Source organism: Schistocerca nitens, chromosome 4 (genome assembly GCF_023898315.1).
Source record: "Schistocerca nitens isolate TAMUIC-IGC-003100 chromosome 4, iqSchNite1.1, whole genome shotgun sequence".
Taxonomy (NCBI): Eukaryota; Metazoa; Arthropoda; class Insecta; order Orthoptera; family Acrididae; genus Schistocerca; species Schistocerca nitens.
Window position 1 is genome coordinate 93417651 of NC_064617.1, and position 25927 is coordinate 93443577.

General features: G+C 41.7%; 1 protein-coding gene across 1 annotated transcript in view; it reads left to right on the plus strand.

The window, feature by feature from the left end:
* Positions 1-25927, plus strand: part of LOC126252815 (epidermal growth factor receptor substrate 15 homolog) — a 158167-nt gene that overhangs the window by 40405 nt on the left and 91835 nt on the right. Inside the window, exons 3-4 of the mRNA XM_049953756.1 lie at positions 2556-2730; positions 8486-8550. Coding sequence (XP_049809713.1) covers positions 2556-2730; positions 8486-8550 — 240 coding nt within the window. The remainder of the gene's footprint in view (positions 1-2555; positions 2731-8485; positions 8551-25927) is intronic.

Below are 25927 nucleotides of genomic sequence, written 5' to 3' on the forward strand. Positions count from 1 at the left end.
GTTGATATACACTGAAGTGTGAAAGAAACTGCTATAGGCATGGGTATTCAAATACAGAGAAATGTAAACAGGCAGAATATAGCACTCTGGTCAGCAATGACTATATAAGACAACAAGTTTCTGGTGCAGTTGTGAGACTGGTTACTGCTTCTACAATGCAAGTTATCAAGATTTAAGTGAATTTGAATGTGGCATTATAATCAGTGCATGAGCGATGGGACACAGCATCTATGAAGTAGTGATGAAGTGGGGATTTTCTCGTACAACCATTTTACAAGTGCACCATGAATATCAGGAATCTGACATCACTGTGGCCGGAAAAAGATCCTGCAAGAACAGGACCAGTGACAACTGAAGAGAATAGTTCAGCATGACAGAAGTGCAGCCCTTCTTCAAATTGCTGCACATTTCAATGTTGGGCCATCAACAAGTGTCAGCGTGTGAACCATTCAACAAAACATCTCGATATGGGCTTTTGGAGCCGAAGGCACACTTGTGTACCCTTGATGACCTCATGACACAAAGCTTCATGACTTGCCTGGGTCCGTCAACACTGACATTGGACTGCCTGGTCGGATGAGTCTCATTTCAATTTGTATTGAGTGGATGGACGTGTACGGACATGGAGACCTCCTCATGAATCCATGGACCCTGCATGTCAGCAGGGGACTATTCAAGCTGGTGGAGGCTCTGTAATTGTTTGGGGCGTGTGCAGTTGGAATGATATGGGACCCCCTGATACATCTAGACATGACTCTGAAAGGTGACACATACATAAGCATTATGTCTGATCACCTGCATCCATTCATGTCCATTGTGCATTCCAATGGACGTGGGGAATTCCAAGAGGATAATGCAATACCCCACACGCCCAGAATTGCTACAGAGTGGCTCCAGGAACACTCTTCTGAGTTTAAACACTTCCTCTGGCCACCAAACTCCCCAGACATAAACATTATTGAGCATATCGTGGATGCCGTGCAGTGTGCCATTCAGAAGAGATCTACACCCCCTCATACTCTTACAGATTTATGGACAGCCCTGCAGGATTCATGATGTCAGTTACCTCCAGCACTACTTCAGATATTAGTCGAGTCCTTGCCACATTGTGTTGTGGCACTTCTGCGTGCTTGTGGGGGCCCTACATGACATTAGGCAGCTGTACCAGCTTCTTTGGGTCTTCAGTGTAGTTTCTCTACTAAACCATCCTCATAGCATAAGAAAGACTTGAGGTTACATGGCTGGTAGTGATAGTAGTTGCCAACAGAGTAGCAGATCAGAAGAAAGTGATAGAAAAAATGTCAACACATTAAATGACTGATACATAGAGAACAATTATATTAACACACAAAACAGCCTGCATGAGTGAGGAACTGCACAATATGAGTAAATAACCACCAGTGAAAAGCATCAGTTTACCAGCAAAATTTTCCTCACCACTAGCGTGGGTCATGGAGTGGGAGGTGGCAGGAAGATACTAGGTGTACAGCAAGCAAGGGTGAGTCTGGAAAAGTGGCAAGGTTATTGTGCACAAGAACTACATTTAAGAAGGAAATTAATGAGTACCTCAACAGAGAATGGTAGGAAATCTGAATAGGCAGACACAGGGAGAATAACTTATCAGTTTCTGTCTAGAGCCCGTAATCAAGCCAGAATCCAGTCAGACCCTCTGGAGAAATAAGTGGTGGTGGTGGTGAGGGATGGAGAAAGCAAGAGAGTATCCAAAATAGCCAGTTGCAGCAGAGAACAATGTTAGCAGTATTAGACAGCAAAGCACAACACAGTCTGAAATGCCTTTGTCTGCTGATGGTGAGATACATTATAAATATGATGTGTGCTGCCAGTGGCCACACTCATCTCAGGATTCAAATTTCTCAGTTCCAAGACAGATATAAAGCATCCCCCCCCCCCCCCCCCCCTTTAATCTTTAATTGGTGACCTGCTTTTCCTTAGGCTGTTCGCTCATGACAACCCACCATGCATTCAGGGAACACTTTAATACCATGCCTGCAGGTCGTATTCCACATGAGTGGACACATTTATGGATACCAATAGTGTGCTGAAAAAGAAACAGGGCCTTCAGGATCCACAATTATACCAGAAAACATTGAGAAAGTAAGGCTGGTGATATTGAATTCTCCCTGCAATCTGCCCACAAACATGCAGTTCCTCTTGCAGTTTCTGACCATACACTACGATGAATTCTTCATTAAATCTTGAAATGTCATCCATAAAAGCTGGCAATGGTGTGCACATTTAATTCATGTGATATTGTTTATGAAAAAAGGTATTGAAGCCTTGATTGAAAACATTCCTCGTGATGCCCTTGTGTTCTTCACCAATGAGCACATTTTTGTTTGTCTGGATGTGGGAATAAACAAATTAACTTAAAAGACTGGTGAGACTCATATCTGTATCTTGTTGGGACACATAGCCTGGACCCTTTTTGTGAATGTGGGTAAAATTATGTGTACTTACTTGTATTATATAGAGAGTACCTTAAATTTTTTTAAAGATATTGTAATCTATACCAGTTCTTTGTTGAAATTATGTAGTTTTGCCATGAAGCACAAAAACAGCAAGCAAAAATGGAGAAGATGGTGGATCAACTGCAAAAGGAGCTGCACGAGTGCCGTGCTGCTGAGAAAGCAGAACGAACAAAACTGGCTGAGAGCAGACATTTGCTAGCAATGCAGCAGGATTCCATCAACAAGCTTCTGTCTGTGAAAGGTTAATTGACTTTGGTGGCTATTATTACCTAAGATAAATAAAGTGCTAAATATGTACATGGGTTGTCCATAAATTAAGATCTCCAATGCTTTTCACACAGTAAACATCATTTTATTGCAAAACCAATTACAGATTATGAAAGCTTGGACTTTTAGCTATTTTTCAATGTTGTCTCCATCATGATTGATGTATTTTTGGAGATGCTCTGCAACCTTTGTCATACCTGTGTTGTACCACTCTCCCACTAACTCATGCAGGACGGAATGGACAGCTGCCTTCGATTTTGATCGTTTGAGAATTTTGTTCCCCCCAAGTGTTGTTCCAAGTTGGGGAAAACGTAGTAGTCACTGGGCGCCAGATCAGGACTGTATGGAGGATGGTCAGTGATTTCCTACGCGACTTTGGTGATGAGATGGACGTGACGGCGGTGTTGTCATGGTGCAAATGAACTCCCTTTATCAGCCGACCCCTCATTTTGCTCTGTACAGCCCGGTGTAGCTTTGTTAGTGTCTCACACTACCTTGACGTGTTGAATGTTGTACCTCTTTCCAGGTGGTTGATCAGCAGATGCCTTTCTTATCCCAGAATACTAAAGCCATCACCCTCCCTGTTGATGGTGTTTGCTTGAACTTCTTGACATTTGGAGAACCAGAACGCCGCCATTGTTTTGATAGTTCCTTAGTCTCTGGCATGAAGTAGTGGACCCAAGCCATGTCCCCAGTTACAGTTGAATCCAGAAATTCCTCAGCCTCTTCCCGGTAACAGCATGGCAACTTCTGAGCACTTTCGGTGCACTTACTTCCGTGTTCATCAGTGGACATCTGCAGTACCCACCTGCCACACACTTAGTGATCCTTCAAATTGTCTGTCAAACTCTTGTCCATGGTACTCATAGAGGTGTCCCCTATCAGTTCAGCAATCTCTTGCACTGTCACATGCCAATCTGCAGTCAAAACTTCTGTGTCCTGAATGAGGGTCATCTTTAACTTCTGTCCAGCCTTTTTTAAACCATATGAACCATTTGTAACACTGAGTACGGCTTAAGCACTTATGACCGTATGCTTCCTGCATAATTTGTTGTGTCTCTGTAAAGGTTTTCTTGAATTTCACGCAAAATCTAATGCGGTTGCATTGCTCCTCTAATTCTGCTATCTCGAAATTCACTAATTGTGCGACACAACATTCTACTCAATACAGCACAGAACAATTGCTAACAGTCATATAACAATGAAATTTCCGGCAGTTACATAATAAACACAGGAGTGTGTGGATGGATGCCAACCGCATTTCGCTCCAACACACCATTGTCGCGAAGTTATGAATGTTGCGGAATTTTTTGAACAGACCTCATATACAGTCCCTGGTCTAGCTAACACTTAGATAACTGCTTTTTCTAGAAAAAGATATGTATCCAGTATCAGTACATGAATTACAGTTTTAGTAGCAGCTCCCTAAATTTAAAAAAAATGCCTCCACAATGTTTGGTTTTGCTTTTTATTTCTAACTTTCTTTTCTTGTGGAATGCAAAAAGCAGGAAAGCCACTCTCACTTGCACTAGTTTAATTTTATCTATTTTGTGGCAATACTGTGGCCATGGAAACACTTCTTGTTCTCTGTGGCTTTCGCCATACCTCTGATTGTTTTATCTCAGGATAGGTTCAATGGAATATGTGTGAATAAATGTATGAATTAATTAATTTTTGTACTAGATATGTGTAGGTAACCATCCATTTTAAAATTAGGTTTAAAGTATACAGATTATAAAGTAACAAGTCAAGCCTCCCTTTTCCCCTTCCAGCCAGTTGCCCACTGGTTATCTTTCAGGAATTGCTCACTTGTAACCCACCTCACCTTCCTTTCCTACATCTCTTCTCAGTGAGACCAACATTACTCCTATGGAACCTACATCTATCTGTAAACTGAAAACATTACCCAGAGAGAAAGGGAGAGGGGTCAGAAAGGAGGGGCGGGGAGAAAGTGAAGGAGGGCAAGGGGGGGGGGGGAGGGAGAGAGCAAGAGAGAGAGAGAGAGAGAGAGAGAGAGAGAGAGAGAGAGAGAGAATATGGCCACATAAAGTGCCAGGGGTGTGTGTGGAGGAGTGGTGGGAGAAGGCAGTACACAATATGGACAGAGGAGTGCTGTTGACCGACAAGAGATGAGAAAAGGCAGGGAGAACCAGGAGAGTGGACGTGACGGCGGTGTTGTCATGGTGTAAATGAACTCCCTTTATCAACCGAGCCCTCCTTTTGCTCTGTACAGCCCGGTGTAGCTTTGTTAGTGTCTAAGCTAAGCAGATTGTGAAGGTCTAGGCCAGGTGGATTGAGAGATTGCAGGATATGCTGGAGAGATGATTCTCACCCATATAGTTGAGCAAACTTTTTGCTGGAAGAGAGTATCCAGATGAGCTGTGTAGTGCAGCAGCTATTGAAGCAATTAGTGTTGTGGTGCACATCATTTTGGCAACTGGATGGTCAAGTTTGAGGTTTGCCACAGTTTGGTGGTGGTAGTTCATATGAGTAGACTGTTGCTTACTTGCCATGCTCACATAGAATGCTGTACAGCAATTGCAGCACTGCTGATATGTAACACATTTGCCTCCACACATGGTAACATATTTGCCTCCACACATGGCCATGCCTTTTATTGTAGGGGATACCAGTGACTGGACTGTGGTAGGAGGTGGTGAATGAGTGGGTGTATGGGACACATCTTGCATATGGGTTGACCTCTAATAAATGACCAATGGGTACCAAGATGGAAGTAGGAATGGAAAAGGATATTCCATAGGTTGGGTGGGTAGCATAATACTACTTTGGGTTATGTGTGTAGGATTTTGGGTTGGATATCCCTCAAGTCAGGGTACAAGGAAAGGTAGTCAAAGCCCTGGGTAAGGATATGGTTGAGCTATTCAAAGCTTGAGTAATACTGATCAACAAAGGCGGAGGTTTGTTCTGTGGAGCGTTGTACCCTGCCACAATGGGACAGTCGGTGGGGAGACCTGTGGGGTTGGGTTTCAGGAGTAGGTAAAAGGTGGAGTGTGTGTGTGTGTGTGTGTGTGTGGGGGGGGGGGGGGACAAGGTGGGGAGTTGTTCATGTGATGAGGCAGATGTATTCAGGTGTCAGGCTTTGGGGCTGCCCTAAGACCTGGAGGTCCTGTTGGACTTCTGGGATGAGATCATGGTCATTAGGTTTCTATGCTGGGGTGTCGGAAAGTTTGCAGAGTCCTCAGCAACATATTGACAATGTTTCATGACCACTGTGGTGGAGTCTTTGTCTCTGGGAAGGATGATAAGTTCTGGGTTGGTTTTCAGGTTACGGGTAGCTGTGTGTCCCATAGAATTGATGTTAGACTTGCTGGAGAGGGACTAGGACAACTTACTGTGGAGGGGTTTAGGAAAGGAAGGTGAGGCAGGTTAGAAGTGATGAACTCCTGAAATATAACAAGGGGATGAATGGATTGAATGGGTGGAAGATCATGGTTGGAGAAAGTTTGGAACTGTTTTAGACAAGGTTCTATGTGGGGTTTTGGTTATCTGTTGTCAGCAGGATGCATGGCAAAAAAATGTTTCCACTGCAGAGAATGAATAAAGGAAAGAAGGTCCTTTACAAGGCCTGCATGGTTGAACATAGGTTTTGGGCTGAAGGTGAGACTTCTGCAGTGGTCTTACTTTTGTCAGAAAGATTGATAACAGCGTTACGAAATCAATGTTCAGGAGCAATGTGTTTCATGCAGGGTACAGGAAATTTTTGGGGATATGAAAGGTGTAATAATTGAGCAGGACATGGCTGGAGAGCTATGAGGGGCTGACGGGGAGCTTGGACCAGAGAGGTAGGCTCTTTCTTGGATGTAGGTAATTCCATGCTGCCATGTGGACAAGAGTAGCTGGAATGCCTTCCTTGGATCATGGTGGGAATGCTGTTCCAATTGTTGAAGAGCAAGAGTTTCCGTTGCAGTGATAGTATCAAGAAAGTTGCAGTAGAGGCTATCGAGCAAGGTTTGTGCTTGGACTGTATGATTGTGAGAGTGAAGGACTGATAATTTGGAAAATGTGAAGGTGCTTGTGGTAGGACAGTTGACAGCTCAAAATTCCAATTTTAATGTTAAGCCAATTAGGAGGGATAACATGTGCCAGAAAAAATTTCAGGAAAAGGACGTGCGCTCAGCATTTTGTAATGGCAAAGGAGAGTTTTTGGAATTGGCCGAGGTAGGATGAGCAGGAATTTATGGTTGACCAGTTGGGAGGCAACAGGAGTGACCGAAAAAAGTTAACAGAGGTTGATAATGAGAAGGTGAAAAACTATAGTTGAAGTGTAATAATGGACATAAATGTTAGGTACTTTGTAGAGAGCAATGTAGAAAATTAGGAAGAGGTCATAAAATGTTTTAAAGAAGCAGGGGATAGTGGGTGCACTTGTAAATAGATATATTTGATTGATTGACACACTTGATTGTACAATATGATTGTAAATAAATGCTTGCCATCAGCTAACAGTCAAGTTGGACAGCATGAGTCAGTAGTTGAGAATATGTTAAAAACAGAATTGGAATTAAATGTTCAAAAGTGATATATCCATGGGAGCAGGGAGTTGTAGTATGGCACTTTTTAGCATTGTGGGCCATTACAAGAGAGGGCATTCAAATTATGCAACAGAGAGTGGCCGGCATGTGTTTTGAGAACAGATTCTGTAGAGGAGAAAGAAGTATAGTCATTCTAAGGAATAAAGACTGTACACATGAATTGTGGGTAAGTAAAGAAAAAGAGAAACAAAGGTAAAAGGGTGTGGTATGAAAGAGAACTGAATGACAACGTATAACAATAATGGAAATTTTCTATTATTCCTATTATAAATTGAAGTCACCTTTATCTGCATGAAGATAAATCTCAGGAGCTACTGTTTGAGATGGTTCTCACTAATAGTTAGATAATTCATGAGGAAGGTTTTTATGTATAATTTACAAGGGGTTGCCGAAAAGTAATGCCTATGAATTTTTTTGTGAAAACTCTTTAAGATTTTTAAATGAAACAAATGTTATTAACATTCTGCATCATGAGTCTTCATGTTTACATATTTCTCTCTCTTTACAGTCACCCTGGTGATGAACAGGAGACTAGTTTGTCACTGTAGAACTTTTGACTTTGTTGATGGAGTCTCTACATCACCTCTGCTTGTACTGCTTCATCACTATCAAAGTGAAGTACTCAAAGGTGTTCTTTAAGTTCGAGAAACAGATGAAAATTGGATGGCACCAAATCAGGACTGTATGGAGGATGACAGTGAACCCATGATGTCGGGTTATGCAGATTTCACAGCACTCAAGTGTGGTACGACATTGTCATGCTAAAGGAGAGGGTGCTCCATGTGTGGATGAACTCTTTGAATTCAAAAGTCAGTTACAGCATGCTGTTTATCATGCACTGACACAGTTCCGTCACACATCGCCATGTTACACACTACTATTCAGAGCCCTCTAGTGCCAGAAGGCTGTGAATATGTAGAAGTGAAGAGTAAAGATGTAAAATATTAATAAAGTTTGTTTTATATACAAAGCTATAAGAGTTTTCACATAAAAACAAACATTACTTTTTAGCATGCCCTCATATTACTGCTACACCAGACAAGCTGTCCAGCTGCAGGTAGTTAGTGCTACCCATGCAAAGTTGAGGCAGGTCGCTAATGTAATTTACATTATACGTTCTACACAATCGCTGTAAACTAGAGTTGGAAGTCTCATATTCTAATTTATGTATTTCAGCTGAAAATGCCAAACTGTCAGAAACAGTTAAGAACCAGGAACTGAAACTGCGGCAGCTGAAGTCAGTAAGTTTCTAAGTTGTTCAGTCATAGTAGTATGAATAGTTGTGAAATATTTTACAGGCCCCAAGAAGTAACTTCCTGGACATGAAATGACAGAATAATACATTAAGACAAATAGTCACTGTATGATATCATAGCTGTTATACAACATTAATATTGGTGATGATTTCTTTTTCTTTTTTGTATTTATACACATAGCTTATTTCCATAACTTAAAGTCTGTAAACAACATGAGGCACAATAATAATATGTTAAACAGAAGGATTTCTAGCAGTATTGTAACTGTGTAAAGCATGTGTAAGGTATACTTAAAAATTGTGGTGCAGTGATACTTTTTCACTAATATGAAGGGTGATGCACTCATGCATGAATACAGAGTGCACAAAGTCTCCTGTGCTGTGGGTGAGGATTCCCGGCATGGCTTGCAGTACTACTTCACACTCCTGGACAAATGGCCTCTGAAGATCATCAGTGTTCTTAGGGTTGCAATCCATTGGCCTAGAACATTCTGTGCATGTTCAATCAGATTCTAGTCTAGAAGGCATATTAACCACATTAACACATGAGGCCTTGTTCATGCAAGTAGTTCGCCACTGGGTCAAATCTGTGTGTACCAAGTAGAAAGTTTACATATTGTAGGATGTCATCCCTATAAATTGCAGCTGTGACAGTTCATTAGGAAGCGAATCTAGTGGTGTATGTGCTCCAAAGAGGTGGCATCTCACACAAGAACCCTAATTATATTTGCCACTTTCCACAGTATTGGCAGCACTGTAACATATCCAAGTGCCACCAAGGTAAAGGAATGTTGTGAAACTCTCTTCAGGTCTTGTTGAGATATATGTAAATGGGTTGCTACCCACCTGTTCCCGGGTCCATTTGTGATGAGCTAGACACCATACTTGCCTTTGTGTAAGGGGAATGTGTCTGGTGAGTTATTGACCATAAAGGGTGACCTCGAAGCCAGCAATACATAGGAATCTGAGTGATGTGTGGCCTAAAGGATGTTGCGTTGTCTCTAGCCAGGGCAGGTACTGTGCTAGCTGTATGCTGCACTTACAGAAAAATGATCATCCGGTTTCTGATGTGTAGCATGTGGTCAGTTTTGTCTGTGCAGAAGTCAAATGTTTTCTTCCCCCTGGAATATTCTGTTTACCAATAAAACAATAAAATTATGGTATGGGAAAAACTCAACTCCTGGTCCACATTGGTAGGTTTGGCCCCAATGGTAGAGCTGTGTATATTGTCACCCATATGTATATGCTGTGCCATTACACTGCCCAGATGGACTGTTGTAATGCACACTTGATGGTCTCATACTGTTGTACTTTGCTGCCATGTGAAGCCTGTCGTAGTTTAAACTGTGCATTATCACTACGATGTGATGTTTATTCTCACCCCCACCCCCCACCTGTATGGAAAATAAGGGAAAGGCAATCACTCATCTATAGTGGACTGATGTGTGGCTTGTAGACACATGCAACAGGAAGCTGTATTCACACTAGCTTTCAAGCTTTTGCTCTTTTTCTATCAAAAGTACACACAGTCAGTCAGTCACGCACACAGCCACTCATACACACACTCCTGTGGTCACAGAAAGACTGATTATTGATGTTTGCTTATAGAGAGCTGATGCTGCCTGGGATGATGGAAGTTGAAAGGGGTAGGGAAGGACACATGAGTCAAGGAGGGGCTAGCAGGGTAGTGCAAGGCCTGTCTTTCAGCAGATGACTCAGCAGCTGCACCAAAAAACTAAAGGAGTTCAGAGGGTAAGGGTATGCTTTGGCTGCAGCCTTACTGCTGGCAGCTCATTGCTCACACATTGCATCTCACTGCTTACCAGGAGCCTTGTTAAATTTACACTGCAGCCTCACTGCTGTCACACTGCTGCTTACTGGTCACTCAGCATCTTGCATTCCCACCAGGAACCTTCTTCCTGTGGTTGTTCATGACTCTAGTTGAGTGGATTACTTTCAGTGTGTGAAGCAAAAACTACCTTCTCTCCATTGCCTTAAGATGGTAATAATGGTTCATTAATGCCAAAAATGTTGTTATTGGCAACAAGAAAGGAAAAGAGTATAGATGAGGTCTTTCAAAACAGATTATCCACACTGCAAATACTTTCGTCAGTTCTAACAACAGCTCAAACATTATCCAGAGAACTTTTTCAGACAGTTATGAATGTCAAAACAAATTTTTCAGTTTATTTTAAATATTATTGAATCAGGTAAGTTTAAGATATGAAGATCTGACCCAAAACTATTAATGTAATTTCTATTGAAGAGCAACTCGTAGGTCTACTCATTGTGATAGAATAGTTAATCAGTTTTTATCCACATCTACTTCATATACTACTGCTAACACTTCTGGGTTTTCGTGATGGTATTTTAGTGAAAAAAGATAAATTATGTGAAACAGAGGAACCAATTTCCAAAACTTATTATACATAATGTTAACCATTACAAAGCGGCTATGATGATCTGTATACCTTTGGTCACAGATAGCTTTGCATCCAAAAACAGCTGTTTAAAATTGTCACTTGTCCTGACATTATTACTGTCTATGTATGATGGTTTCATTGGTAGGATACTGGAGGTTACAAATAATCTATTTCTGAATAGGCTACTTACAAAGTTTCAAGTGTCGGTATTAAGTGGAATCATATATATATATATATATATATATATATATAAGATGATGTGACTTACCAAATGAAAGTGCTGGCAGGTCGACAGACACACAAACATACACACAAAATTCAAGCTTTCGCAACAAACTGTTGCCTCATCAGGAAAGAGGGAAGGAGAGGGAAAGACGAAAGGATGTGGGTTTTAAGGGAGAGGGTAAGGAGTCATTCCAATCCCGGGAGCGGAAAGACTTACCTTAGGGGGAAAAAAGGACGGGTATACACTCGCACACACACACATATCCATCCACACATATACAGACACAAGCAGACATATTTAAAGACAAAGAGTTTGGGCAGAGATGTCAGTCGAGGCAGAAGTGCAGAGGCAAAGATGTTGTTGAATGACAGGTGAGGTATGAGTGGCGGCAACTTGAAATTAGCGGAGATTGAGGCCTGGTGGATAACGGGAAGAGAGGATATATTGAAGAGCAAGTTCCCATCTCCGGAGTTCGGATAGGTTGGTGTTAGTGGGAAGTATCCAGATAACCCGGACGGTGTAACACTGTGCCAAGATGTGCTGGCCGTGCACCAAGGCATGTTTAGCATGTGGCTAAACATGCCTTGGTGCACGGCCAGCACATCTTGGCACAGTGTTACACCGTCCGGGTTATCTGGAAACTTCCCACTAACACCAACCTGTCAGAACTCCGGAGATGGGAACTTGCCCTTCAGTATATCCTCTCTTCTCGTTATCCACTAATTTCATTTGTAAAGGCAAAGAGCCTGCTTGTGTCTGTGTATGTGCGGATGGATATGTGTGTGTGTGCGAGTGTATACCTGTCCTTTTTTCCCCCTAAGGTAAGTCTTTCCACTCCCGGGATTGGAATGACTCCTTACCCTCTCTCTTAAAACCTACATTCTTTCGTCTTTCCCTCTCCTTCCCTCTTTCCTGATGAAGCAACTGTTGGTTGCGAAAGCTTGAATTTTGTGTGTATGTTTGTGTGTCTATCGACCTGCCAGCACTTTCGTTTGGTAAGTCACATCATCTTTGTTTTTTTTATATATATACACACACACACACTGCTCAGAATGACATCAAATTTAAACAGAATGTTTTGAAGAAGCATGAAATGTTTAAGATGTGGGGTACACGGTTGTTCCTCAGTTTGTGTTCCAATGCAGGATCATGCACTACTGGTAAAGTTCTTTTACAAGAATGGTGGCTGCATGCCAGCAGCTCTGCAGAAGTCCCAAACACTGATGGCTATGAAAAAGGACATTGGTCCAATGTCTGCCAAGGGTCTGGAGAAAATGATTATGAAATTCAAAAAGACAGGCTTATGTGAAGTTCAATGTGGCACAGGTAAGAAAACAATTGATCTGATGTCAGCAGATGATGTGGCCACAACACTGCAAGAGGAGTTGAGTGGTGGTCTACAATCATGCAGTACATGGGGAGTTCCCCGAACTTTGGACACACGTATCAGCATGGTGCTTAAAATTCTATGAAACATCCTGCATTACTATCCACACAAAATAATTACCTATGTTCAGGAGTTGCTTCATGCTAACCTACCATTAAGACAAATGTTTTCTAGAACTTCTTGCTCACATGGAAGTGGACAGTGAATGGCTGTGGAACATTCTGTGCACAGACAAAACCCATTTCCATCACCAAGGACGTGTCAGTACATAGAATTACAAAATATTGCAGCAGAAAATCTGCTGTCACATCAAGCTGTACTACTTCATTCTGCAAAGGTAACTGTGTTTGTGGATTGACAGCATAATTGATTGTAGAACCTTTTTTCCCAAGAAAATGGGCCCTGTGGGTCTTTTTACCTGTACCATAACATGTAAATGCTATGAGATTCGTTTCTGCACCAACATCATTCCGTCCCTTCAACAGCATGGATATATGGGTAGGATCATTTTTATGCAAGATGGCGCTCCTCCGCACATTGCACAGCCAGTGAAGTAGCTACACAGAGGTATTTTGAAATTGCTAGAATTATCAGCCACCATTTGCTGCAACCTGGATGTCCAGATCACCGAATTTTAATATGCGACTTCTGGCTGTGGGTTTATCTGAAAGATGCTGTGTGCAGTGCTGCTCCGTTTCCAGACATAGCTGAATTGAAGGCATGCATTCTGAATATGATCTCTGAGAGACTCTGATCTGCTGTGGAACATGCTCTTTCTCGATTTCAACTTGTGGCCAAAAACATTCTTGAATTAAAACTGATTTCATTGTTGCCTATTATGTTGTTTTTGGCCTCAGGACAATTAAAAAGCAATTTTTTCCATATGATGTGGTACAACCTTGCCTTAGTGGATGGGCTTCCTAATTAATTATGCCATAACTGATGATGGCAAAACTTGTATGGTCATGTGCATTGCATATTATGGTTGGTTTAATGTGCAGCTCACACCGTAGTCATTGTCTGTCATTTGCGGCCGAACCCATTTATGTTGTGACATGGCATCATTCTAGTGGGAAAATTTTCATTAATTGTTTTTGGTTCCATAACATTTCCCCCTCCTTTGATAATATTCCATCCAAATTTGACACCGTTCTGAGCAGTGGTTTCCCTTTTACAATGCTTTGAAACTGGAACTTTAATTATAATCACCCTATACTACAGCTCATAGCAGTTCTTGCAGTGATTTTGAAGATGAAATTAATCTCATTAAAGCTTGCACATATGTCATTTTCCCCATGTTCCATAGCTTAATGTATGATAATACCCTGTGCCATGCACTTCACAGTAGTTTGCAGAGTACGGCTGAAAATGGGGATGCTGTTAATGGATTCTTCCGTTACTTCTGGTAGAATAATTCCATATTTCACGTTGAACAAGTACACTGTTTTTGTTTTTCTGAAGTCAGTAGGGTAAAAACAGTGTACTTGTTATTCAGCCTTAAAGGTGTATGCTGTGTGGGAAACCATGCAACGAGAAGCAGTCAAACAGGGCAGTACTTGACTAGCCTTGAAGCAACCAATCGTGGCTCGAGTTTGAGGACATATGGGGATGGTCGTAGGACAAAACACAAATCAGCTTGATATCGTCACCTTATGAGGATCATAGTGAGCAGTGCAGTGACGGAGCATGTTAAATGGGTGGTAAGACTGTATGGACTTGTTTCATCACTGCCAGACCATGACGACAAGCAGCAAGATGACACCATAAACACACCCTAAAGCATGTAAGAGGTGTATACGAGGGGTGATTCAAAACTTTTCAGACTTAACTCAGAACTAGAAATTTATTGGACATTTAAGTACAGCGGACTAAAATTCTTCAAAATATGATCCTTCAGCATCAACACAGTGCTGCCAGCATGTCTTACACTGTTTGTAGCCCTTCTGGAAGGCCTCGGGTGTCATGCTGTCAAGGCCTCTCATCGAAGCCTGCTGGATGGCGTCGATGGAGTTGAATCGCTTCCCTTTTAGGCCTGTCTTGATTCGGGGGAAGAGGAAAAAGTCACTTGGAGCCAAGTCGGGGCTGTAGGGTGGCTGCGGCAGTATTGTCACATTGAACTTGACCAAAACGTAGGCGGCGGTGCGCGATGTGTGAGCAGGTGCATTGTCGTGGTGGAGAATCCAATCGCCCTTGATCACTGGGCAGACGCGGTGAACTCAATCCCTCAAGTGACAAAGCACTCCAGCATAAAAGTCACCTGTGACAGCCTGTCCACGAGCAACAAACTCCTTGTGAACTACTCCTTTACCAAAAAAAAAAAAAAAAAAAAAAAAAAAAAAAAATCAGCATGCACTACACACATGACTTGCTCATTCACTGTATTCTATCCATTGCTGCTAACTGCCATCTGTCCACATCTATTGATGCTTGGTTTAAATCTTCATGGAGGCCATCCCTCCAACACGTCTTGGGGCTCCCTGGGTGTCTCTTTCCTATAGGTGTGAAATCCGGGAGCTTCCAAGGCCATCTGTGATCTTCCATCTGGGCCACATGGCCGACCCACTGCATTCATTTGGGTTTGACAGTTCCTGTTATATTGGGCTGCTGGTATAGTTCCTCAAGCTCTTGGTTGTATCTGATCCTCAATTCCCCTGTGTCTGCATCCAGAACTGGACCAAAGATCTTCTGAAGTACTTTTCTCTCAAAAATGAGGAGCTTATGGAAGTCCTGTTTCTGGATACTCCATGTCTCACAGCCATCTAGAACAACAGGCTGGATCAGGGTTTTGTACAGTTGAATCTTGAACTGTCTGGAGAGATATCTGGACTGAAGCAGTTGTGCTAGGCTGTGGTAAGATTGGTTTCCTGCTTGTATGCTGGCTTTGATCTCTGCTTCACATGACGAGTTTTCAGTGAAAATTGCCCCTAGTTATTTGAATTCATGCATTCTTTTGTAGGACTGGCCTCTCACCTGCAGTGATTGTTGATGACCAGCAGTCTGACTCTGACCACACGTCATAACGAGGTACTCTGTCTTGGCTCTGTTTATGTTTAAGCCGGCCGGGGTGGCCGAGCAGTTCTAGGCGCTACAGTCTGGAACCGCGCGACCGCTACGGTCACAGGTTCGAATCCTGCCTTGGGCATGGATGTGTGTGATGTCCTTAGGTTAGTTAGGTTTAAGTAGTTCTAAGTTCTAGGGGACTGATGACCTCAGAAGTTAAGTCCCATAGTGCTCAGAGCCATTTGAACCATTTGTTTATGTTTAGTCCAAATTTGCTGGCAGCCTTCTTTAGTGCTGTGGTCATTTGCTCCAACTCCTCTTCAGACCTAGAGAGTAAACAGATGTCGTCGTCATAGGCTAAGTATGCCAGTCTCTTTCCTTCGATTTCAATCCCTTCGTTCTCTTGTAAGGTCTTGGTTATGATCTTTTCGAGGGCAGAGTTGAACAGGATAGGGGCAATCCATCTCCTTACCTGAGTCGTATCACAATTTCAAATTCCTCAAAATCCCAAACATAACACAACCCATAATTCCTGATGTGAATGCTCTGGACAGTAACTCTCTCCGTGGCTGAGATAAATATGATTCCACAGCCAACAGTCCATCAGACTGGTATGCACTTCTGTTGTGTATAGTTTTTGTGACTCCTCTGAATCCAAATTGGCTCTGCTATATTATCAAGTCATCTTGCTTTCTCACTTGGTCACTCATTGAAACCTGTTTGCTTGTCATTCACCTGTTGGTCTTGTGTTGTAATCATGAATGCCTTGTGTAGAACACATGCCATTTGTTCTTTCTGTCGGCCTCCAGATCTGTCCAGGTCTTTCCCGACTTCAGTCTTGAATTGATCCTGCTTACTTTGTCTGAGATTCTGCCACGTTGTGGCTACAGCATTGATGAATAGAAAAAGAAAATTGTCCAGCATCATGGAAGCTACATTGATTTTCCTTCTGGAATGTCATCATCATCATCATCATCATCATCATCAACATCATCATCATTATCAACAACAACAATAACAACAGCAGGAGCAGCAAACAGTTTTTACAGAAGTCACTCCAATTACTGGCAGACAAACCAATAATACAAGAGGGTCAATCACTGTTGCCCTAGTGCATTTGACAGCAGAAATTCACACGTCTTCAAACATTTCCACCTTTTAATGACACCAGGGAAGACTGGTACACATACTCGCATTGCCTGAAACAACATTTCACAGCTTTTCAGGTCACCACAGATGCGTTTATGGAGGCCATTTTTTCTCTCCCACAGGGTTCACCAGATATGTTTTACTACTCAGGAGGCTAGTGCCACTGTCTGCTCCAGTTGCTCTGTCATTCACAGACACATATGCATTGTTTCTCATTACTATTCCCTGAGGCTAGAGTTCCATCAGTACCAGAAACAACCAGGACAGTTGTACAATTCCTGGGTAAAAGATTTGCAAGGACTAAGGTGCAAATGTGATTTCACCTGTGTAAACAAAAGATGCAAGAGTTCTTATGGTGACTTCTTGATTTGCAGCATGAGCATTCTGCTGGCTCCAAATCGATAGGTATGCACACCACCATTAAAACTTGACAACCTAGTGCCAGAGGACATCCTGCACATCGCAAACTCATTTAAAATTGCCCAGGTGGCTAATTAATGTCTCAAGTAAGACCACAACTAACAGCGATCCAGACACCACAGTGGGCTCTGCCACCACAAAGCATGTGCAGGGTGATCTCCAGACACTAGAAGTGTCATGATTCATCAACATTAGCCATATCCGTAACACATGAGCCTCCAGTTGCATCCCATCACCAGGTGTAGAGGCCTCTACCATCATGCCCAAAATAATTTTCGTCTCATTCACAAGCAGACTTTCCAGATTGGTTGGCACACTGCACATACTGGAGAACAGAGGGGCACTTCAGGTTGAAGCGTCAGAATAGAGCATCCTGCGGCAGTCCTGCAGTACACACACAGCTAGCTCCTACAGGCAATCCTTTCATGCAGAAATTGATGCTAATCCTTAGGATTTCCAATCTGATACTAGTTTCCAAGTAGACACTGGGCCCATGGTTGGACAGATTAATAGGGCAATATATGTACTCAGAAGGACATTGTTATAAGGAGAAACAAAACTGGCATTCTACTGATTGGAGCATGGAATGTCAGATCCCTTAATTGGGCAGGTAGGTTAGAAAATTTGAAAAGGGGAATGGATAGGTTAAAGTTAGATATAGTGGAAATTAGTGAAATTCAGTGACAGGAGGAACAAGACTTATGGCCAGGTGAATACATGGCTATAAATACAAAATCAAAGAAGGGTAATTCTGGAGAAGGTTTGATGTTGTTGTTGTTGTTGTTGTTGTGGTCTTCAGTCCTGAGACTGGTTTGATGCAGCTCTCCATGCTACTCTATCCTGTGCAAGCTTCTTCATCTCCCAGTACTTACCGCAACCTACATCCTTCTGAATCTGCTTAGTGTATTCATCTCTTGGTCTCCCTCTACAATTTTTACCCTCCACTCTGCCCTCCAATGCTAAATTTGTGATCCCTTGATGCCTCAGAACATCCCCTACCAACTGGTCCCTTCTTCTTGTCAAGTTGTGCCACAAACTCCTCTTCTCCCCAATTCTATTCAATACCTCCTCATTAGTTATGTGATCTACCCATCTAATCTTCAGCATTCTTCTGTAGCACCACATTTTGAAAGCTTCTATTCTTTTCTTGTCCAAACTATTTATCGTCCATGTTTCACTTCCATACATGGCTACACTCCATACAAATACTTTCAGAAATGACTTCCTGACACTTAAATATATACTCGATGTTAACAAATTTCTCTTCTTCAGAAACGCTTTCCTTTCCATTGCCAGTCTACATTTTATATCCTCTCTACTTTGACCATCATCAGTTATTTTGCTCCCCAAATAGCAAAACTCCTTTACTAATTTAAGTGTCTCATTTCCTAATCTAATTCCCTCAGCATCACCTGACTTAATTCGACTACATTCCATTATCCTCGTTTTGCTTTTGTTGATGTTCATCCTATATCCTCCTTTCAAGACACTGTCCATTTCGTTCAACTGCTCTTAGAAGTCCTTTGCTGTCTCTGACAGAATTACAATGTCATCGGCGAACCTCAAAAGTTTTTATTTCTTCTCAATGGATTTTAATACCTACTCCGAATTCTTCTTTTGTTTCCTTTACTGCTTGCTCAACATACAGATTGAATGACATTGGGGAGAGGCTACAACCCTGTCTCACTCCCTTCCCAACCACTGCTTCCCTTTCATGCCCCTCGACTCTTATACCTGCCATCTGGTTTCTGTACAAATTGTAAATAGCCTTTCGCTCCCTTTATTTTACCCCTGCCACCTTTAGAATTTGAAAGAGAGTATTCAAGTCAACATTGTTAAAAGCTTTCTCTAAGTCTACAAATGTCAAAAGCTTTCTCTAAATCTACAAATGCTAGAAACGTAGGCTTGCCTTTCCTTAATCTTTCTTCTAAGATAAGTCTTAAGGTCAGTATTGCCTCACGTGTTCCAACATTTCTACGGAATTCAAACTGATCTTACCCGAGGTCAGCTTCTACCACTTTTTCCATTCATCTGTAAAGAATTCGTGTTAGTATTTTGCAGCTGTGACTTAGTAAACTGATAGTTCGGTAATTTTCACATCTGTCAACACCTGCTTTCTTTGGGATTGGAATTATTATATTCTTCTTGAAGTCTGAGGGTATTTCGCCTGTCTCATACATCTTGCTCACCAGATGGTAGAGTTTTGTCAGGACTGGCTCTCCCAAGGCCGTCAGTAGTTTTAATGGAATGTTGTCTACTCCCGGGGCCTTGTTCTGACTCAGGTCTTTCAGTGGTCTGTCAGACTCTTCACGCAGAGTTCTTGATATTCATACAAGTGGTTCTCCTTTCTCCAAAGGTCTCTTTAATTTTCCTGTAGGCAGTATCTATCTTACCCCTAGTAAGATATGCCTCTACATCCTTACATTTGTCCTTTAGCCATCCCTGCTTAGCCATTTTGCACTTCCTGTCGATCTCATTTTTGAGAAGTTTATACTCCTTTTTGCCTGCTTCATTTACTGCATTTTTATATTTTCTCCTTTCATCAATTGAATTCAATATTTCTTATGTTACCCAAGGATTTCTACTAGCCCTCGTCTTTTTACCTACTTGATCCTCTGCTGCCTTCACTACTTCATCCCTCAGAGCTACCCATTCTTGTTCTACTGTACTTCTTTCCCCCATTCCTGTCAATTGTTCCCTTATGCTCTCCCTGAAACTCTCTACAACCTCTGGTTTACTCAATTTATCCAAGTCCCATCTCCTTAAATTCCCACCGTTTTGCAGTTTCTTCAGTTTTAATCTACAGTTGGTAACCAATAGATTGTGGTCAGAGTCCACGTCTGCCCCTGGAAATGTCTTACAATTTAAAACCTAGTTCCTAAATCTCTGTCTTACTATTATATAATCTATTTGATGCCTTCTAGTATCTCCAGGATTCTTCCATGTATACACCCTTCTTTTATGATTCTTGAACCAAGTGTTAGCTATGATTAAGTTATGCTCTGTGCAAAATTCTACCAGATGGCTTCCTCTTTCATTCCCTACCCCCAGTCCATATACACCTACTTTTATTCCTTCTCTCCCTTTTCCTACTCTTGAATTCCAGTCACGCACGACTATTAAATTTTCGTCTTCCTTCACTACCTGAATAATTTCTTTTATCTCATCATACATTTCATCAATTTCTTCATCATCTGCAGAGCTAGTTGGCATATAGACGTGTACTACTGTAGTAGGCATGGGCTTCGTGTCTATCTTGGCCACAATAATGCGTTCACTATGCTGTTTGTAGTAGCTTACCCGCACTCCTATTTTTTTATTCGTTATTAAACCTACTCCTGCATTACCCCTATTTGATTTTATATTTATAACCCTATATTCACCTGACCAAAAGTCTTGTTCCTCCTGCCACCGAACTTCACTAATTCCCACTATATATAACTTTAACCTATCCATTTCCCTTTTTGAATTTTCTAACCTACCTGCCCGATTAAGGCATCTGACATTCCACACTCTGATCCGTAGAATGCCAGTTTTCTTTCTCCTGATAACGACGTCCTCCTGAGTAGTCCCGGCCCAGAGATCTGAATAGGGGACTATTTTACCGTCGGAATATTTTACCCAAGAGGACGCCATCATCATTTAACCATACAGTAAAGCTGCATGCCCTCGGGAAAAATTATGGCTGTAGTTTCCCCTTGCTTTCAGCCATTCGCAGTACCAGCACAGCAAGGCCGTTTTGGTTAGTGTTACAAGGCCAGATCAGTCAATCATCCAGACTGTTGCCCCTGCAACTACTGAAAAGGCTGCTGCCCCTCTTCAGGAACCACACATTTGTCTGGCCTCTCAACAGATTCCCCTCCGTTGTGGTTGCACCTACAGTACGGCCATCTGTATCGCTGAGGCACACAAGCCTCTCCACCAACGGCAAGGTTTAATAATGAATAAAAAAATAAACATTTGAAACACGGATAAGATACTATGAACAACATAGTGAACGCATTATTGTAGTTGAGATAAACACGAAGCCTATGCCGACCACAGTAGTAAAAGTTTATATGCCAACTAGCTCCACAGATGATGAAGAGATTGAAGAAATGTATGATGAAATAAAAGAAACTATCCAGATATTTAAGGGAGATGAAAATTTAATAGTCATAGGGGACTAGAATTCGATAGTAGGAAAAGGAAGAGAAGGAAGAATAGTAGGTGTATATGGACTGGGGTTAGGGAATGAAAGAAGCCACTTGGTAGAATTTTGCACAGAGCGTAACTTAATCATAGCTAACACTTGGTTTAAGAATCATGAAAGAAGGTTCTATATGTGGAAGAGACCTGGAGATACCGGAAGGTTTCAGATTGATTACTTAATGGTAAAACAGAGATTTAGGAACAAGATTTTAAGTTGTAAGACATTTTCAGGTGCAGATGTGGACCCTGGCCACAATTTATTGGTTATGAACTGTATATTAATACTAAAGAAACTGCAGAAAGTTAGGAATTTAAGGAGATGGCTCCTGGATAAACTGAAAAATTCAGCAGTTGTAGAGAGTTTCAGAGGGAACATTAGGGAACAATTGAAAAAATAGGGGAAAGGAATACAGTAGAAGAAGAATTGGTAGCTTTGAGAGATGACTTAGTGAAGACAACAGAGGATCAAATAGGTAAAAAGACGAGGGCTAGTAGAAATCCGTAGGTAACACAAGAGATATTTAATTTAATTGATGAAAGCAGAAAATATAAAAATGCAGTAAATAAAGCAGATGAAAAGGAATATAAACATCTCAAAAATGAGATGCTGCCTACAGGAAAATTAGAGACACCTTTGGAGAAAAGAGAACCCACCCGTATGTATATCAAGAGCTCAGATGAAAAACCAGTCCTAAGCAAAGAAGGGCAAGCAGGAAGGTGGAAGGAGTATATAGGTGGTCTGGTCAAGTGCAATGTATTTGAGGGCAATATTAAGGAAATGGAAGAGGACATAGATGAAGATGAGATAGGAGATATGATACTGTATGAAGAATTTGACATAGCACTGAAAGACCTAAGTTGAAACAAGGCCCGGGGAGTAGAGAACATTCTGTTAGAACTACTGATAGCCTCGGGAGAGCCAGCCATGACAAAACTCTTCCATCTGGTGAGCAAGAAGTATGAGACAGGCTAAATACCCTCAGACTTCAAGAAGAATATAATAATTCCAGTTCCAAAGAAAGCAGGTCCTGACAGCTGTGAAAATTACCGAACTATCAGTTTAATAACTCATGGTTGCAAAATACTAACATGAATTCTATACGGATGAATGGAAAAACTGGTAGAAGCTGACTTTGGAGAAGGTCAGTTTGGAGTCCATCCAAAAGGCAATACTGACCCTATGACTAATCTTAGAAGATAGGTTTAGGAAAGGCAAACCTGCGTCAATAGCAATTGTAGACTTATAGAAAGGTTTTGTCAGTGTTGAGTGAAATATTCTCTTTGAAATTCTGAAGGTGGCAGGGGCAGAATGCAGGGAGCGTAAGGCTATTTACAATTTGTACAGAAACCAGATGGCAGTTATAATAGACGAGGGGCATGAAAGGGAAGCAGTGGTTGGTTGAGAAGGGAGTGAGATGGGGTTGTAGCCTATTACGATGTTATTCAGTCTGTATATTAGGTAAGCAGTAAAGAAAACAAAATTTTGGAGTAGGAAGTAAAATCCAGGGAGAAGAAATAAAAACTTTGAGTTTCGCCAATGACAGTGTAATTCTGTCAGAGACAGCACAAGACTTGGAAGGACAGATGAATAGAATGGACATTGTCTTGAAGAAGGATATAAGATGAACATTAACACAGGCAAAATGAGGATAATGGAATGTAGTCAAATTATATCAGGTGATGTAAGTCTAGGATATGAGATGCTTAAAGTAGTAAATGAGTTTTGCTACTTGGGCAGTAACATAAATGATGATGGTTGAAGTAGAAGGATATGAAATGTAGACTGGTGAAGGGTAGAAAAGCATTTCTGAAGAAGAGAAATTTGTTAACATCTAGTATAGATTTAAGGGTCAGGAAATGTTTTCTGAAAGTATTTGTGTGGAATGTAGCCATGTATGGAAGTGAAACTTGGACAATAAATAGTTTAGACAAGAAGAGAATAGAAACTTTTGAAACATGGTTCTACAAAAGAATGCTGAAAAATTAGATGGGTAGATCACATAACTAATGAGGAGGTACTGAATAGAATTGGGAGAAGAGGAATTTGTGGCACAACTTGACTAGAAAAGAGATCGGTTGGTAGGACATGTTCTGAGGCATCAAGGGATCACAAATTTATTATTGGAGGGAAGGGTAGAAGGTAAAAATCGTAGAGGGAGACCAAGAGATGAATGAATACACTAAGCAGATTCATAAGGATGTGGGTTGCAGTATTTACTTGGAGATGAGGAGGCTTGAATAGGATAGCGTTGCATGAAGAGCAGGACTAAACCAATCTTTGAACTGAAGACTGCAACAACAACAACAACAACAACAAATGTATGGATAGACTTTTCTGAGTTGTCCCATCTTCTTGGTGTTTGGTAGCTGACGGTGACAGTTGCAGCACCCTTCAGGGTCAGTTCTCGATCACTGTAACCTACAAACAGGTCACAATGCCAACCATCTTATTTGTCATTTATTACCCATCAGCTACCAACATTTTCGGCTTAGACACATTTACATTATTTTGGTTCTCTATCTCTGATGACGTCCAGTTCATATTAGACACAGCCTCGTTCTGAAAACTGGATATATATACTGCATTCACACCTATATTGAAATCAGTTTGGGGTATGCCTCAGACTTTAAGAATCGCAATTATAGAGGTCCATTGTGATGGTCAACCTGTGCCATTATGCATAGTATTTTGCCACTTTGCCAGTGGTGAATAAACCCTCCAAACTAATGAAAGGCATGGTAGAAACTGTTTATCAATCAATCCTTGCAAAGGGTGTCAAGGCAACAGTGGAATGTATCATGTTGTTCATGCTCATTAGGACATTACACTGGAAAACAGGAAGTTGAAAGTACATTGACTAACTTTGGAATGTTGTATCTATGGCAGTCATAAAAGACCATTAGGATCTCATATCCACAATAAAAAGAGTAAGAGAAGAGGTATGGGTGTTAAAGACAACTATGAATGTCAAACATAGATGACAGGAGGTAGCATCAAATGTTCAAGAAAAGGTATTTTGATCTGTGGAACCATTATCTAACACCAGAAAAACTCATTTCAAAAGGTAAATTGGCACCTATGATTTATGCTGCAGATGTCAAACAGCAGCCAACTTTTGTACAACTAGTCCCATTGAAACATTAAATGCAGTGGAGAACAACTAGAATTTAGAGCGCAGAGGACAACACACAGGTTTTTTCCTCTATGGGAATCTTGAACATGCTGTTTACCACTTTTGATAAAAGTAATAGGGTGTCTGATGAGTTACACACCTCAATATGTCATCCAGAGTTTCCAGCTGCTCAGATAACTGCCAAAATTGGGAAAAGTATATGAGTCAACCATCTATCTACAAAATACCAGAACTCATGGAGATCCTTCAAGGACAACAATTGTCTTTGTGATTACAAAGTGCATTGTCATTGGTACTGTTTTGATCAATCTGTTGTTGAATGTATTACCTCTGAGACTTTCTTTTCTGTGATATTTAAGGTCTTCTGACACCAGCTAAGGAAAAAATGTAGACATTGTACTGAAGGTTACAAATAGGAAAATACATCCAACAAACTGGTACCCAACCAACTGTTACTTTTACTGTGACTGAACACAGCTCTGTGAATTTACATTTTTCCAGAGTGCAGCCAAAATGAATGTTGTTATCAAATGGTATTTCTTGCAGACATCAAAATTTATTATAGAATGTGGAAGATCAGAGTTTCAGATTGACAACCTTGAGTAGCAATAGCTGGTCTGGCTAGTTGGTCCCCTTTGAAGTCACAGTTGTCTTGCTGTCACAGACTACTATCCTATTGCAAGTGGCCAGGCTTGACCATGGCGTTGATGAGCATTCTGCATTCCCTATTGTCCAAGTAACTGATTGCTTTCAAATGCAGAGAGGAGTTAAAACGTACCAGATGACCCGTTGTGAATCATCATATAAACTCCAGAATTTGTCTTCTCATTAGTCAGCACTCAAACTAGGGATCTTCAGCTCACAAGGAGACTGTGCCTCCTCGTTGTCACCGATTTCATCCAAATGTGTGGTATATGCAGGGCTTGACAGAAGTGGGAGCTCCAGATGCCCCCCCCCCCCCCCCCCCCTGCGGGTTCGGGGGTTAGAATAGGCCCGCGGTATTCCTGCCTGTCATAAGAGGCGACTAAAAGGAGTCTCAAATGTTTCGGCCTTATGTGATGGTCCCCTCTCGGGTTTGACCTCCATCTTTCTAAATTATTCCGAAGAGCGAGCCAATTGGGGAAGGGCGCCTTACATGGTGCACTGTATCCGTCGTGCATTGAGACCTTTAGCCAGCTTTTTCGTCGTTGCAATGATGTCCCGCTCGTTTTCCATCTCTTGGGCGAGGATACGTCCCTGGGTGCGATTACCACGCTGCACTCTGCAGTGTTGCTTTTAACCGCGACGACGACCTTGGACATTTTTGCACCTAAGATCCAGCACGGTAGCCAGTCCGTTGTGGTGGGGCTGCCATGTACTCTCTTGGTTGTAGCCCCCTGACAACACAGGGATCGCTCTACTGATGCCTGCGCCGTTAACTCCCCACGTATGCC